Source organism: Eptatretus burgeri, chromosome 2, assembly GCF_056783735.1.
Source record: "Eptatretus burgeri isolate ZD-2024b chromosome 2, Ebu_testis_v1, whole genome shotgun sequence".
Classification (NCBI taxonomy): Eukaryota; Metazoa; Chordata; class Myxini; order Myxiniformes; family Myxinidae; genus Eptatretus; species Eptatretus burgeri.
In genome coordinates, this window is record NC_140962.1 from 155239195 (window position 1) to 155256440 (window position 17246).

Genomic DNA, 17246 nt, shown 5'->3' on the forward strand with positions numbered 1-17246 from the left:
AGGGAAAAAACGAATCTCAGGATTAATCACCTAGCCACTGTAGTCTGTATGCAATGAATAATTTGATACGATTCATACTATCAATCGTTGTGTCATTAATTTATGTGAAGATTCATGCATGTCCCCTCTAGTTTTTCAATTCACAAACAAACATAGATGAGCATGGCATATGCAAATTACATGGAAATTGCAAAGAAAAATGTTTACTAAATTGGACTTTCCAGAAATGTTTGTGACCTGTTCTGTCTTCGTGAACCAAGAATAGGGGCTACCTTTATGCAAGTACTACAATTGGATTTCTCATGCTTATCATCATCAGAAGTCATTAATACACATTACAATCTTTTGATGATTAAGTGAACGTTCCTCCAGTTTTGAGATTTTATATATGATTGGAAGACATCGCGTAATGATGACAAAACAGAAGAAAATGTCTATCTATAAAAAGGAACATTTATAGGTGCAAGCAACATTTAAGACTATGCAAAACACTTTGAGACATGTTTGTAGAATACATACACCTCGTATATATTTTTTATTGATGGCAAAAAGGTTAGTTTTCAAGAAACTTTGATCATCAATATGCATGTACGTATATTAAGTAAATCTAAACATTTTATGTAATCTGCTTTGGTGTGAAAGAAATGATGTGAAGAATTCCAACTCCACAATTGTAAGCAATCGGCGCACAATATACTCACCTGTGGAAAGTGAAATTGAAATGATCTTTCCACTGCTTAAAATATATAATGGAGATATTTTATACATATTAATGAAAAAAAAAAGTGTTGTGCAAATAATTTCAGCTTTGGTGTGTGATAGATTTATGCATCGATGATTGAACGAAGAATGACTGATGATTAGTTTGCTGATGGATGATGTTATGATACGCTGTGTTTGATTTCGGAATGCCAGTCCAGTGAATATCTTCCTGACTTGTATGTTCAGCTTTTGCGCCGATGAATGAGGTCTGTAGATCAACAATTGGCGGCATTACTATTTACATTTACTGTTGTTGCATATTACTGTGAGAGACAGAGAGACAGAGAGACAAAGAGACAGAGAGACAGTGACCCATATCACCCACATTAATGTAGTCTCCCTTTGAATACATCGACATCAGAATTCCCTGAGTAATACACAGCTATCTCAGAATGGACACAAGATGGCGCTATAGGTTTGGCTAATTAGCATAACTAATTAATGTGCAACGTTTTGCACTGACGAGTTGTGAATTCTTTTGAAGTGATTTTTTTAAAATCTAAATATATGCAAAATTTCAGGTAGATACACGAGGTGGGGTCACAGAAGTCAAAAACTAGACACATTTTGGATGCTTGGCCCACTGTCTAATATTAAGTCCTTCCCTTTCTCCAACACCATCATCTCAGATCACCAATTTGGATTCAGACCAGGTCACTCTCCCTTGGACATGCTGCTTCGACTCACCCAGCGACGGTTGTTATCCCTCAATGTCAGACATGAGATCAGGGCAGTCTCTGTGGACATCTCATGCTTTTGATACAGCTTGGCATCTTGCCTTACTCTCCAATCCCTCTGCTTATGGCATCGAAGGCCAACTCCACACATGGCTAAATAACCTGCTCAACACTCGTAGCCAACATGTGGCACTCGATGGAATTCTTTCATATTCTCTCCCTGTCAAGGCTGGAGTACCCCAAGGCAGTGTTCTGGGTCCTGTCCTATTCCTGATCTTCATCAATGATCTCTCTGACTGGAGAATTATCTTTCTGTATTTGCCGATTACTCCAACCTCAGCAGTGACACCCCTCATCCTTCAGATAGACAGACAGCAGCATCTTCCCTCTCGTGAGACCTCAAATAAGTCACAAGCTGCTCAAACACTTGGAATACGTCTTTCAATCCTGTCTCTCTCTCTCTCTCTCTCTCTCTCTCTCTCTCTCTCTCTCTCTCTCTCTCTCTCTCTCTCTCTCTCTCTCTCTCTCTCTCTCTCTCTCTCTCTCTCTCTCTCTCTCTCTCTCTCTCTCTCTCTCTCTCTCTCTCTCTCTCTCTCTCTCTCTCTCTCTCTCTCTCTCTCTCTCTCTCTCTCTCTCTCTCTCTCTCTCTCTCTCTCTCTCTCTCTCTCTCTCTCTCTCTCTCTCTCTCTCTCTCTCTCTCTCTCTCTCTCTCTCTCTCTCTCTCTCTCTCTCTCTCTCTGGACCGTCTGGCAAGCCCTCCTTTCTACTTTCTTAACAATCCTCTTGAATAATTCAGTTATTCAAACTCCTAGATCTCACTATCAGCCATGATCTTTCTTGTGCAAACCACATTTTAAAGTTGGCCTCCAAAGCCAGCTGCCGCCAGGAAATCCTCCGTCATACAAAGTCCTTCCTTGCTACACCTGACCTCCTTCCCATCCACTTTCACCTGCAGCTTAATGGAATCATGTGGCAAATCGTGGCTCAATTGTCACGTGGAAATCATGCTATGAAGCTGCAGGTCTATGTGGATGGACGCATCTAATGTGCTGTTGCATCACCATTACATGAAGCCTGGTGTTGGCTAAACGGTTAAGGTGGTTGGGTTAAGACCTTGAGCTTCAAGCCCCTGTCGTGTCGTTAAATTAACACCAGATGGGTTGATTCAGCTCGTCATCCTTCTGAGGTTGTCGAAATGAGGACCAGCTAGCTGGTAACGGGCACTGCATCAGTGCACGGCCGTGCCCCCAGAAAATGATGCAGCCAAGCAGCCCACAGGCTCTAAACGAAATAATAAATAATAAACCATTACATTGTATTGTGGTTTTATTTATTTATTTATTTATTTATTTATTTTGTTTACAAGTTTCATTTGAAAAAACAAGACTGCTGAAGTGTTGATTGAAATGAGATTTCAAACAAATCAAACCCGTTCAGACTTGCCACAAACAGCAAATAGTTTCACGTCATGACGTTTTCACATCAGAGGTTTAAATTCAAAAGTTTCCTTAAAAGATCAAATGAACATCTTGAAGTACTTCGAACCTGAAACGTGTTCAAGTGGAGATTTTACAAAAATTGTTGATTTTCTGATTGTCAACTCAAACTGGTCTCGGATGACGTCATGGAACTAAACCACCTGCTTCACTTCCTTCAAGGATCTGAACTTGGTGTTCGAGCAAAAGTTTCATCACAAGAGGTAATGGATATTGTGGGATTTTTGGGGGATGTTAAAGGTATTTTCTTATTAAATGGGTTGATGAACTGATCTGTCTGTCTGTCTGTCCGTTCGTGTGGAAAGATAAATATTAAATGAGTATGATGGTCAAAAGTAGTTGTGCAATGATTGTACAGTTTTTATCTCACCTGCAGTTTTGGCAGGTGAGCTTATGCCGTCGAGCAGAGCGAGTGTCAGTGAGTCCGTGAACACTCAGTCATTATCTCTTGAACCAAACACACGGCTTTGATGAAACTTGCCCACAACTTTCATCACTCGTGATGTACCAAAGTTTGTTCACGGCATAAAAAACATCATCATCAGGGTCTAGTGGGGTCTGTGGGGGGGGGGTCTGAGCCCCCTAGAATATGTATTTGCTTTCTTCTCTGAAACTACATACAATTTCAATGAAACTTGACGACAAGCTTCATCACCAACGATGTACCAAAGTTTGTTCACGGCATAAAAAAACAACAACATCAGGGTCTAGTGGGGTCTGTGGGGGGGGGGGTCTGAGCCCCCTAGAATATGTATTTGCTTTCTTCTCCGAAACTACATACAATTTCAATGAAACTTGACGACAAGCTTCATCACCAACGATGTACCAAAGTTTGTTCACGGCATTAAAAAAAAAATTGGGGTCTAAGGGGGTCTGTGGGGGGGGGGGGGTGAGTGACTGTTGCTCAGTATTATAATATAATATAGTGTATAATATAGTATATAATCAGTATAATATAGTGACCAGTATTATAATAGTGGTGCTCGGATTCATTTAATACTAGAATTCATTCATTAATACTAGAATTCATTTAATTTGAACATTTGAGGGATTAATATGTTTATTATTGATATGTTTATTATTGATATGCTTGTATAATCAATAAAATACGTTTTGTTATTCATTACTGTATACCTACTTTTGCAGCCCCCTGTATGTATATATTTTCTTTATTATGCCTCCGCACCAAGTGTACCGGAGGCATTATGCTTCCGGATTGTCCGTCTGTCTGTTCGCCTGTCCGGATTTTTGTTTACGCGATAACTCAAGAAGCAAATTGTAGAATTTCATCAAACTTTGTAAAAAGGTAAAGTACGACGGGGCAATTAAGTGATTAGATTTTGGACCAGATGTGATAAAGGTCAAGGTCAAACTCTGAAATTTTACTGTTTACACCCGAACTCAAGAAATATTGGACAGAATTTCATCAAACTTGGTAGAAAGGTAAAGTTAGACAGGTTAATTAACTGATTAGATTTTGGGCCAGATATGATAAAGGTCAAGGGTCAAATATGTCAATACTTAAGTGTTTGTGTGGGAGAGCGGAGGCATACCTGTCGACTGCGCGCAGTCAAATTACTTGAGTTTATATATTTTTATTTTTATATATTTATACATTTGTATTTGTATTTATTTTTCTTTATATATTTATATATTTGTATGTGTGTGTGTGTGTGTGTGTGTGTGTGTGTGTGTGTGTGTGTGTGTGTGTGTGTGTGTGTGTGTGTGTGTGTGTGTGTGTCTGTCTGTCTGTCTGTCTGTCTGTCTGTCTGTCTATCTATCTATCTATCTATCTATCTATCTATCTATCTATCTATCTATCTATCTATCTATCTATCTATCTATCTATCTATCTATCTATCTATCTATCTATCTATCTATCTATCTATCTATCTATCTATATATATATATATATATATATATATATATATATATATATATATATATATATATCTATATGTTTTGTTACGAACTTGGAATTCAATTGCACACAACATGCAGGTTCCCTTAGTCAGCTATGTCGATAAGTGCTTGTTCCTGAGATAGCTCACCTTTCATTGTTTGAATGTTCAGAGATCGATTAGATGCGCTGCGGATCGATTTAATATTTAGGGAATGAAACAATGGAGACGTCCCTCCCCCCTCTTCTGCGGTGAGGTCAACAACTCCCTCCCACCCGTGGTTGAGAGGGGGGTGGATCACGAGGGCATAAGTCACGCCGGGTGCGGGGGAGGGGGTGCAAAGGATAAAGAGGAGACTTTTTCTTTGTTTGTGTGGGAGTCCCGTGGTAGGGCTGAGTTCGTGGGCGTCCCATGGCAGAGTTCGTGAAGAGTCCCGTTTTGAGTCCCATGTGCAGAGTTTGTGTGCTGAATCCCATGGGAGGAGTAAGTTTTTGCTTCGGAGAGAGCAGTCGTTCAGCAGGCCATCGGGTCCTGCTTGGCTTGCTTGGCTTGAGGCCTTCGGAAGCTTTTTGCTTCGGCTGGCTCGGTGAGCTCTGGCTGCTGCTTTGTTTTGGAAGGAACTTGAGCTAGTTGTTCGGCTCGAGCTGCGAGTGGAGGCTTCTTCCTCTTCTTCCTCTTCTTCTTGGTTTGTGGAGCTTTTCGTTCTCCATTTTGTTTCCCGGCTTGGTGCGACTCATCGGCCTCTTCTTGGAGTTGGATTCTCGGGGAAGTGACGATCGACAGGAAGGATCGGCGCCTCGTCTCACTGGCACGTGTTGAGAAGCACGGGAGGATTCGCAGCGATTGGATCCAGCTGGCTCTCGCTGGAGCCCAGGTCCGGACAAGTTGAAGACCACACGAGGTGGAAAGGTTCGAGTCAAGCTCTGAGTTTCAGCTCACCTGTCCTCCGAACTGGAGCTCGTAATTGAAGGCCTTTGCCACCATTTCTTGGGTGTGTGTGTGCGTACGTGTGTCCGTGGGCCCGTCTAATAAGTAGGAACTGCTGTTAAGTGTAAATGACTGTACATAATGAGTAGACGGTTGTAGTTCTTTTGTCGTGCTTTTGTTGCTTGTATAATTGCATACGTGTTTTGCCTTGTTTAATTGCATACATGCTTTATGATAATAAATGTCCTTGTGTGAATGTAAACCTGCTCGTTGCGTCCATTCCCTCATTGACTGAACATTTCGTGTGTTGGGAGTTAGAAAGCCGTTGGTTTGCCGTAATAGGGGGACATTTGGACCGCCGGTTCTCGGCGATTAAGCCGCTCGGAATCGCACACGGACAAGCTTGCCTCCGCGGTTTGTTCCGTACGAGTTCCGTCGAGGGTGGAATACCCCGGTAGTTGGATCACGTGGGTATTTAGGTAAATTGAAGATTGGCAATCGACCCTACCTCACGTGATCTGCCGATTGGCGTATTTCGGTTCTTGTACAACGACCCGTCGCTCGGAGTTATCCGGGCGGCGATCTATATTCCGGGCGATCGGTCGGGCCGACTCGACTTGCGGCTCCGTTCAGAGCCGTCGGTTGGCGGCCGACCCCCGGCCCGTAACAATATATATATATATATATATATATATATATATATATATATATATATATATATATATATATATATATATATATATATATATATATATATATATACAGTCATGCCCACTTAACGACGGGGTTACATTCTGAGAAACGCGTCGTTAAGCGACGTCGTCGTTGTGCGAACATCATTTTTTTTTTCGTTTTCGAACATCGTACTGACACAAAACTACACACCTAGGCTATATTTGATAGCCTATTGGTCCTCGGATACAAACCTGTACAGCATGTCACTGAACTGAATACTGTCGGCAGTTGTAACATGCATCCAAGAGAGACGGAAGACGCGTTAGTTTTACCCTTGTGCTGTTCATGACGGCCATCGGTGTTGTTAGCAGCAGCTTACAATCTCCTCTCGTATCGATTATAGAAAGATGAATAAATAGCGTTTGGATTTTATAAATATGTAATCATTGCATCGATGTTATAATTTATAAATGAAGAAACGAGCTCCTGTCAATTGTGATATATATTTTCGGAACAGTGCGATTGTTTTAACAACATAAAAAACTTCACCAAAAAGAAATTTGTGTTTTCATTTCGACTGTAACAACGATATATTCGTGGAATTCTTCAATTCAAAGGTAATTTATTTGCGAGAAGGTAAATGTGCAAACATTGGTTCAGTTTGAAAGCCGATTTCCTTGAATCCCGATTTAGCACGACCCTGGTTTTTTTCGTGATGACATTTTATGGACCTCAACGATCGCATTATAACAGGGCCACACTGTCGTTGTTTATTATCATTATGAAGTATTATGTACTGTACAGCGTACATAATTGTATGTGCTATTTTTTATACGACTGGCAGCGCGACGTCGGCTGCATCACTCGGCGATAGGAATTTTTCAGCCACATTATTTTTTTCATTTTTTTTTTTTTTCAGAGCTGGCAGATCCGTCGTATATGCGATCTGTCGTTGCCCGGAACGTCGTTAAGTGGCTCATAACTGTATATATATATATATATATATATATATATATATATATATATGTATATAATACACTGTACCGTGACCTGTATATAGACGCGTGAACCTGTTGGATTCATGTTGTGACAGTGGTTGATTAAAAAAAAAAAAATTCACAAAAAAAAGATCGCTCCAGCGAACTATACCGCTGAGGTTGTTTGCATTAATCAAATTCTCCCGAAGAGAACTTGACTGAATCGGGAATTTATTTTTTAATAATTTTTTTCGTTGCCCTATTTGAACAAAACTTGATATTGCGCGTCAATGTGAAAAAAAAGGAGAAAAGAAAGTCGAAATAATTATTGTGCGTAATTTTCTAAACACAATTTTATTTATTAACGAACACAGAAGTATTAGATCAAAATGGCGATGTTTATTTTATGCTTAAAAATAAATCGTTCTTTGTCTATATTAAATGTTTGAGATTTTAAAATAAATCATTTCAAGAAAAAAAATAAAACAAAGATAGCTCCCTCGAACTATACCGCTGAGGTTGTTTGCATTAATCAAATTCTCCCGAAGAGAACTTGACTGAATCGGGAATTGATTTTTTAAAATAAATTTTTCATTGGATGACAGAAGAATGGTGAGTTCGGCCAAAAAAATTTGCGCTATCATGTCCCATTTTGGCTGTATTTCGGGAATATACAAACATACATACATACATACATGCAGAACGAGAGTTTTAGTAAGATATATATATTTTTTATATATATTAATATATTTTTTTTATATATATATATATATATTTTTTTTTTTTTTATACAAAATTTGTACAAAAAGTTATTTTGTACAAACAAGGGTTTTTTTTGGTGTTTTAAAATTTTTTGGTAAATGAAGTCGAGGCTCATGGAAGAGATAGAACACAATGGATTAGGGTGCAACAGAACAACAGGAACGGCAGAAAGAGACGGCGGAACGCCAACAGCAGAGTTGAGGAATAAAGTAAACAAAGGATGGAGGTAAGAATGAGTGGCAAGGAAAAACTTCAGAGGGAGGACAAGATGGATATAGGAGCAAACTTTCAGTCAGGGTTAATGGGGGGTAGAAAATATCTTTGTTTTAAATTGGGCATAATATGAGATTGTAGTGAACAGCTGTCTTCAAAACCTGGAGGGACGAATAAAATTGAAGAAGTTGGTTCCACAGGTGGGGTGGGGGGGGGGATATGGGAGCAAATGAGTGGAGGTGAGCAGTGATCCTGGGTTTTGGTGGTTTCAAAGGGCAGATGAGCTCCTTGTGAGCCAATGGCCATCCATATCTAGTGCCCAACTGTGTCTGTGGACGTCCTCCTGCAGTTGGGTTACTTTTTTATTAGGAGGTTGGTGGGAGGATTTGCACTCCGGACACCATAAAACCCTTTATTCCGCAAAACACAAAAACGCAAAGAAATCTGAACACCCACTCCGAGGGAGTACCTCCTGTGCAGCTTCCCTTCGCAGGGCAGGTCACCGTATGACGGGATTGGGGCAAAGCCTCCGGGACCCCCAATCTTTGATGATAGGAGGGAAACCGCGGGGTAACGTTCCCGGGTCAGATTGCGAGAGAGTGTGTCGGAGTGGTGCTGAGGTGTCGTCCACCAGACGGCGGTCTCCTTGGGTCAACATGAGGCTGTCCCTTCGCGTGTGTCCCTGTAATGTCCTATCCCTAAGAAAGGATCATCACCTGTCTCTGTTATCATCTGAGCTCAAGCGTTTGGACATCGGATTTGCAGCACTCTCTGAGGTGCAGCACTCATGGATCCTTGGACCATACCTAACCCCCCCCCCACCAAGTTTCGTCGAAATCCGTCGAGGAGTTTTTCCGTAATACTGTTCACAAACAAACAAACAAACAAACAGAAAGGGGTGAAAAAAGTAACCTCCGATCTTCGATGGCGGAGGTTAATAAAGAAGTTCATTTCGAAAAGTTGCTTCTACATCTAGCTATAATTCCAGGTGTGCGTGCGTGCGTCTGTTTGTGACCGTTGTTTCTCGACGACCACTAGTCCGATCTAATTGAAACATGCCAGGGATATTGCTCGGGACCTGAGTATGTGCCTTTCAAGGTTTGATATTAATCGGACAAGTGCTTCCCAAGTTATGGCCATTTATTTACCAAACCAATGACAAGACACGGTGCTGCGTAGGCGTGGCCGATGAGGGAAGAGAACCTCAGCCGCGTTCTCCATTACGGGTTACAACGTACGGACTTCCAGATAGTGATGACTTACTCTATTCCAATAATTTCTCGATTTCTTATGCGCATTTATAGATAAACACAATGGCCCAATCCAGTCGTCGTTTACGAGAGTGAAGGAACGGCCTGTGTGGTTGTTGTTTCTGGCACGCAGTTTGAATTTATTTTTCTTTGTACATATGGCCACGCACATACGGGCACGTACTAGTAATTTGTAATTCATCTAAAGTTGGCATTATTGGTAAGGAATGAACACTTTTGCAGGCCACCGGTTCAGTTGCAGAATAAGTCAAGCGTTGCACGAAACACGTCCACCTTCTCGGATGCAAAAGACAGAGCCCAGGAGCAGTTTGGTGTGACTGGACAGCGTGGGTACAGAGAACAAGGGGTTGGGGACACAAGGGGTTGGGGACACAAGATTTGGAAGCAAACAGAGTTGAGGCATTCAGCCTTCTTTCGAGTGGAGGCACCTGTGGAGCAATTTGAAGTGAAGGAAGGAAGGAGCATACACCAGATAGACATAACAAGATGCAACAACGTTTTTTTTTTCAAGGCAACTGCCTCTCCACATGATTATTTGTACAGTGGGTGGGAGGATGGGTATGACAACTGAAAATGACATGGGATGAGTGGTTAAACGTTGGTCCATCTGGTGTGTGAGAGAGAGAGAGATATATATAGGTAGATGGAGTCGTAACTATTTTGAGGATGGCACAAAACACAGCCAAACAAGAGGTGGGAGCACGTGATGGGTGAGGGGGATGGAGGAAGTAGCAGCCAGAGATACTCCTGGCTTCGATTGGTATGAGAGGAGTACATGGAGAGTGAGAAATGGAGTTGCTGGTGTATAGTGCGACTGTTTTTGAGGTCATCATAGGCCAAAAGGTCAACAACTTGGGAGGAATTTTTTTTTTAAAATCAACAATTTTCATCCCATTTTCAATTTCAAATTTTCATCATCAAAAAAATCAACCAATGACTTGAAATTTTAAGAGGATTTGCAGATCAGGTTTACTGAATTCAACCACAAATTATTTTTAAGGTCAACATAGGCCAAAAGTTTAACAGGCCAAAGGTAAACAACTTCAGTGAGATTTCTGAAATCCTCAATTTTCGTCCGATTGACTTGAAATTTGAAGAGGATCTATATTTCGGGTCACCAAATTCAATGAAGAAGCATTTTTGAGGTCCACATTGGTCAAAAGGTCAAGATAGGTCAAAAAGTCGATATAGGCCAATTTTTTTTTAAATTGTCAATTTTCATCCATTTGATTTGAAACTTGAAGAGGCGTTGCATATTTTGTCATTGAATTCAACCGCCAATTATTTCTGAGATCCAATTTGCTTTATGGATTTTGCAAGAATCATGCTCTGCACGACGTCTTCTTGTTTGTTTGTTTGGTTGTGTGCAAGATATGTCAAAAAGTTGTGGATGGATCCACATGAAATTTCGTGGGCAGATTAGGTGTGTGACGCGGACGAACTGATTAGATTTTGGCAGAGATCCATATCCGGATCCAGCTACTTGAATTTTTAAAAGTGATTCTTCACCGTTGAGAGATAATTATGGCCTGTGGAAACTGAATTATTAATCAAATGTAAAAATATCATTTATAATAATGTAAAAAAAAAAATGCAAAATGAACTTACTTTCATGCTTTGGAAAGAATTTAATAAATATATGCTGGGAAAACTAGGAGAGGGCAGAATGCATACATTCCTCTGAAGCTGTAAACAATTTTGCAAAGACCTTATCGACCATCTGAACTCACAACATCTCGTCCCCCTACACCTTTTCCTGGGGCGATAAGAAAACTCCAAAACAAACCAGTTATCCTTCTATGTTGCAATTTTAAATTTCAAAAAGTTCCGTCTCTTCTCAAGACACTCGAGATACACCCTCGTGAAACCATATATACGTACAATGTTCAATGTAGAGGGGAGTCGTCAGCTTGCAATGATGAAGCAGGCTGGGACCTTCCTCCTGTATGCAGGAGTGTCTTTTATTTTCTTGGAATAAATGGCTTGGATATGAACTTCCTTTTTTTACTGTCTTAAGGAAGCAGGAAACTGCTTCCACATAACAGGCCAAAAAAACAATATACTGTATCGCATGACATTTCAAAAATGTATTTGGCCCGATATGTTCGAGTGGATCAGGCGTTGTGCGGTGGAGGTATGCGCTCCACCGAGTGCCCTTCTGGTTTTTGTTATCATGATCATTCTGTACCATTTTCATTATCGATCATCATTATTATCATTGTCAACAATATAATTATCATTTTAAATAGTCATTATTATTATGTATTATATAAACTGTATCATTATCATTTCAACAGTATGCAATTAATGCACCTCTTGACGTTCTGTGTAGTCAAACGGACTCGAATGCAATACCCTCTCCTCTGGCGAGGGTAACAATGGCATATTGTGTCGTGATTATGATATCTGTGAGCGGGTTTCATCAATGAGTGAAAGTGCTGTGGATGTTTGTTCATCTCAAAATAAAAGTCAATAAAACCCAGTGATGTTCCTGTGCCTATCTCACTCTTCTCCTCCGCACTCATTCTCACCCTTTGAACCTCCTGACTCCAGGTTCCGCATCTCTGTTTCTGAAGAAATGGCCACCTCCTCTCAGATGACAGATATGATGAAAGATCTCACCTGCGCCATCTGTTTGCAACTGTATGAAGAGCCCGTTACACTACCCTGTGGCCACTCATTTTGTTGCTGCTGTCTCAAGAAAAGCTGGGAAAGCTGGGAAGGAGCCACTGGCTTTGTTTGTCCAAATTGCCGTAAGGTATTTCTTCAAAAACCTCCACTCAAGAAGAACGTGATCCTTGCAAGTGTGGTGAAGCAGATGAAGCCGAGCGGAAGTGAAGGTAACTTGGGTGTTGAAGCTCACTGTGACGTTTGCAATAAAGATGCTGCCATGTGGTACGTACTATGTGAGAGTCTGTGCTGTCAGAAACATGTAACGCCCATCACGAGGGAATTGACGTTACTTAAAATTAAGTTGACCATTCAAGTGTCCTGCTTCAGAATGGTGATCCGTCCAGACCCGTACACTTTAACCGATGAAACTGCCTCGGCAGCCTGATGCGCTGAATGGCGTGAAAGGAATGGCTTTGGATAGCTAGCACTCGCCAAGTCAGCCGTTCCTTTATCAACGGTTTTGATTTTAATGCTTGCTTGAATGCTTCAGCCAGTTAGTGGACAGTCTACGAGAAACTTGGTAACTGAAAACACCCTCGATGTTCTTGAGGCCAGTGCCAAATCTACTGTAATCTTATATACCCCAGAGAGGTTAATAACATGACCCCTTTCCTTCCTCTCCCTTAGGGATTGGGCGTACTCGTAAGGAGAAAGTACACAAACTGGTGACGTTGGGAGAGAAGGATGAGAGGCCGAGATGCACCAAGCACGGGAACTTGCTGGACTTCTACTGCAAGGACGATGAGAGCTTGATGTGCTTGATGTGCATGGTTGGACATAAGGGTCATCAAGTCGTTGCTGCGGAAGTTGCTCACGCTGAATTCAAGGTACCTGAACCGGAGTTCAAGGAGAGCACAGAGAGGGTGATGTAATGTTTGTTGATATATTTGTTGAAATTGAAACAAAAACTAACATTTTACCCCAAATCCTCTTCACTGCTACATGTGCTCACTCGATCCATATCTCAATGAACAGGTACACTTCCGGTTACTCTCTCTTAGGTGTTATTTCAGAGAAGCCTGACCAGGTTATGATAGCATCATTCACATTGGAGTTAATCTTCCTTATTGTTGAGCCATCCATCCATCCATCGGGACCGTACTCTGTGCAGAGCGTTGGTGCTGCCGAAGCAGTCTCCTTGGCTGTTGGGAACAATCCTGGATGGGTCGCCACTCCGACACAGGATACCAGCAAGCTGGCACTCATTTTACCAACGTCAGAAGGATGACAGGCAGTCAACCCCACCTGCTATCAATTCAACAGCAGAGTGGTATTTGAACTCAGGATCCTCGGATCCAAAGCCCACCACCCTAACCATTAAGCCAACATCAGGCATATTGTTGGCCCATATTGGTATAAAGCAAAAAATAAAATAAAAATGATGATTTTCAACAATCAAGTGAATAAACAAGAAAAAAAAAAAAGACATAAAATGTCATAGCCCTCGTTTTTAGTAATTTTGCTGGACGGAGTTTAAAGAGCTAGCTCATACTTATGTACAACTAAAACAGTTGCCAATCTCCCAGTTGGCCATCTTTGATCAGCTCGCAAAATAATGTGAGGAGCATGTGAATCAGTGAATGCCATCACAAACTGTGCTTGTTTCAGCGTCTGAACAAAATCGGACCGTGCATGTCTGGGAAATGGTTGGGTACACATTTAAGTAACAAAATGGCCGTCAGTCAGACATCTTGGGTCTGATCTCGTAATAAAATGATGCGCTTATGTAAGCTCCCATTCCTTATCGACATGCCAAGTTTGAACAACATCGGTAAATGCATGTCCGAGAAATGGTCGAGGACGTGTTCAACATCGGGTTTTTCACAACTAAAATGGCCGCCAGTCGACCATCTTGATTCTGATCTTGAACAAAAAAAAGGACGAGCTTATGTAAACCGTCATTCTTTATATCTGTGCCAAGTTTGAAAAACTGGTAAATGCACGTCTGAGAAATGGTTGAGGATGTGTTTATATATGTATATATAATTTATATATATTGTTGCGGGCTGGGGGTCGGGTGAGAAGACCACGAGGTGGGGGAAGCTATGTCGATTCCCACCAGACTCCCTGGAATTGTAGGCCGTTGCACACAGATAATTCCGTGATGCGGAGGGTCGCTTAATCGACCGTGGACGCCAATAACTCAACCGCATGACCTAGGGTCCTCCCGTTTATGGGTTAATCGGGTTACCTAATTAATTACGGGGGAACCACGCCCTCGGTACGCCTTGTCCGCACCGGATCACTCTAACGGATCGGATCACTTTTCCGGATCAGATGCAGCCGAGTGACACTGCCAAGGACGTACCGGCTAAAAGGAACGGATCGTTGGGAATATAGTCCCAGCTGGAGTTGGATTCGGACCATGCTTGGTCAATGGGCGAAAAGACAAAAACGAGCAGGGAACATTCCTAATAATGATAATTTATTTACAATGAGCGAGGAAAAATTTGTGGCACAGTCAAGATTTATTGGGGTATTTAATGCAGAGATAGGGGAGAGAGGTGTGGTGCAACAATAATTAATACAAGCAACTTACGAAAGCAGACACAGAGCACACTTGACGCAAAATTAACAACAGTAACAACAATAATGATCTTCTGCAGACTTACTTAGCAGACAGGCGCTAACACATTCAGACACACACAGAAAAAGAAACCCGATGAGAAGGGACTTTTGCAACCAGGGAGGGAGGTAGTTGAGGTTATGCTCTCGCTACCTGGGCGCCCGATGTCACGACGTGCCAGCAATACATTTCGGGGGTGGGGGGGATGCTCCGTGGTGCGGTACCTGATAGTAGTTGCGTTGTCTCTGGCCCCAGCCACACCTGTGTCGACTGTGCTCGTGAAGGAGGAGCTTGAGTGGAGAAGGGCGGAGTCCAGCCTGCAAGGGTGGAGTAGTGGACGGGACCAGGCAGGTGGGTGGACGAAGCGAGGCATGGGCAGAGACGAGGAGGCAGAGTCGACGAGGTGAAGCGTGGGCGGAGACGAGAAGCAGGAGGCCAGAACAGGAAAACACCGCGTGAAAACACACACAAGACGGAGGAACTTCTCCGTCTTTTATAGGGCCTGAAGCTCGGGGGGAGGGGCCATGCCAAATTCAAACGTCCTCACCCGAATCGGGCACTCAGATTGGCCCCTACCCCTCATGTGGCCCGCCAGCTTGGGCCGGAAACCACCTCACTTCGTTTCTGGCAACACCATGCAGACAGCAAACACACCTCGCCCCGACTCCACAAGACGACACGAATTGCCCACACCGAAATCGGCACGCGAATCACAAGCAAATCTTCATCGGGTCTGGACCCCTTGTCCTCGGGTGAACCGATCCTGGACCAGTGGTCTTCCGGAGAACCTCCCGCTCGGAGACCACGTATCCTCCATTGAAGCCGCTCGCGGATCCCGGGGTGTTCGCTCTGAGATCTCGGGTCATCGTGGACTGCACGTCGTGTCAGGTGAAGAATGGTACGCTGCGGTAAACGAGACGAGGGGCAAGCAAGGCAGAGGGTACCGGTGGACCATCGTGCTACACGCTGTGGTATTTCGTGCAGCGTGGGCGTCGTGCTGTGAAAAACACCATTCGTGCAGCCTCTCAAGAGGTATTTGTTCGCATGCCTTTCCAAGGCAATCGGCAATTCTCCCCAGCTTATTGGAAGCTCAAATCGACAGTCCAGCACCGAGCGCACATCACTCGCCACACATGCCGTGTTTCGGGCTCGCCCGGGAACGAGACACCGGATACAGCGGATCCTTCGAAAGCACACGTGACTCGTTTATCCCAGGAAAGAAAAGAAGAAGAGTGGGGATGAACTGAAAAGAAAATGATTTAGCAACCCGAACTATGAGATCATCGCAACGCACTCTCTGTTGTCCCACTAAACAAAAGGAAGGGGACTATCTACACGTATAATAATGGCATAACTGTCTTGAGACACCTATCTGTTGTATGCAACACTATGTATGTATGTATATTGTATGTGTGTGTGTGTATATATGTATGTATATATATATATATATATATATATATATATATATATATATATATATATATATATATATGTATGTATGTATGTACAAACAAACACGACATCATAGTGACCGAAGATTTTCGTGCTGCACTCTTCAGGGTAAAAATCGCAGCAAGTGAAGAAGAAGTGAAGGCGCGTGCTTTATACGCAGGTCTCGATAAGGTAGACACTGATTGGTTCAACCGTAATGACGTCACGGTTAATCCGAACGCCCATTGGTCGGCTCGTCATCTTCACCTCGAGCTCCCATTGGCTGGAGCAGAGTTCGTCGATGATTGACGTTTGCAACCACATCCTGGAGAGAGGGGGGATGGGTTTCCCCTTCGGTCCATTCACCATTTGTTACCGTACTTCCCTTTATCTTTCCATGCTGAAAGAGACACAGAGACCGTACAAATTCCTTTTGACGACATAATATTGGATCGGTGGTAAGGATGAAGGTTGCTTCCAACATACGTAAATGAAACGAGCTCCGACCTCGGCTCAATATCCTGAACATATCTGCATTGTAGTGGTCTGCACAGATAGGGTTGGCAACCAGGTGCTGTGCAATGGCAGATCAAGCAGGTACAGCGGACGGTGGTTGCTGGATATTTCTACTTGCTCGCACTGGTTGTGTTCTAACCCTCACAATCTTTCTTTGAATCGCCAAGGGGATGTGTTGTGCGGCCCATGTACCGAGCTTTACATCGGCACTTAAACTCATAAATAACATTGCTGGTTTGTGAGGTGGGTAAGCACATCCTTGTTGACTGACGTCAGCAAACGGCGAGAGGTAAATATTACTCGGGGTTACACAGCCAGAAACGTGTTGGATACAAGATGTTTGATTTGTACTTCAACCCTTCGTGATGATTGCCCTTTCCAGGGCATCCTGATATAGAC

The 17246-nt window shown here is 42.6% G+C and overlaps 1 protein-coding gene across 1 annotated transcript in view; it reads left to right on the forward strand.

Moving 5' to 3' along the window:
• The first annotated feature begins 2830 nt into the window (after positions 1-2830).
• LOC147033644 (tripartite motif-containing protein 60-like) overlaps positions 2831-17246 on the forward strand; it is a 33316-nt gene continuing 18900 nt past the window's right edge. Inside the window, exons 1-3 of the mRNA XM_085851810.1 lie at positions 2831-3138; positions 12215-12501; positions 12962-13161. Of these exons, the coding sequence (XP_085707936.1) occupies positions 12240-12501; positions 12962-13161 (462 nt within the window). The 5' untranslated portion in view covers positions 2831-3138; positions 12215-12239. The remainder of the gene's footprint in view (positions 3139-12214; positions 12502-12961; positions 13162-17246) is intronic.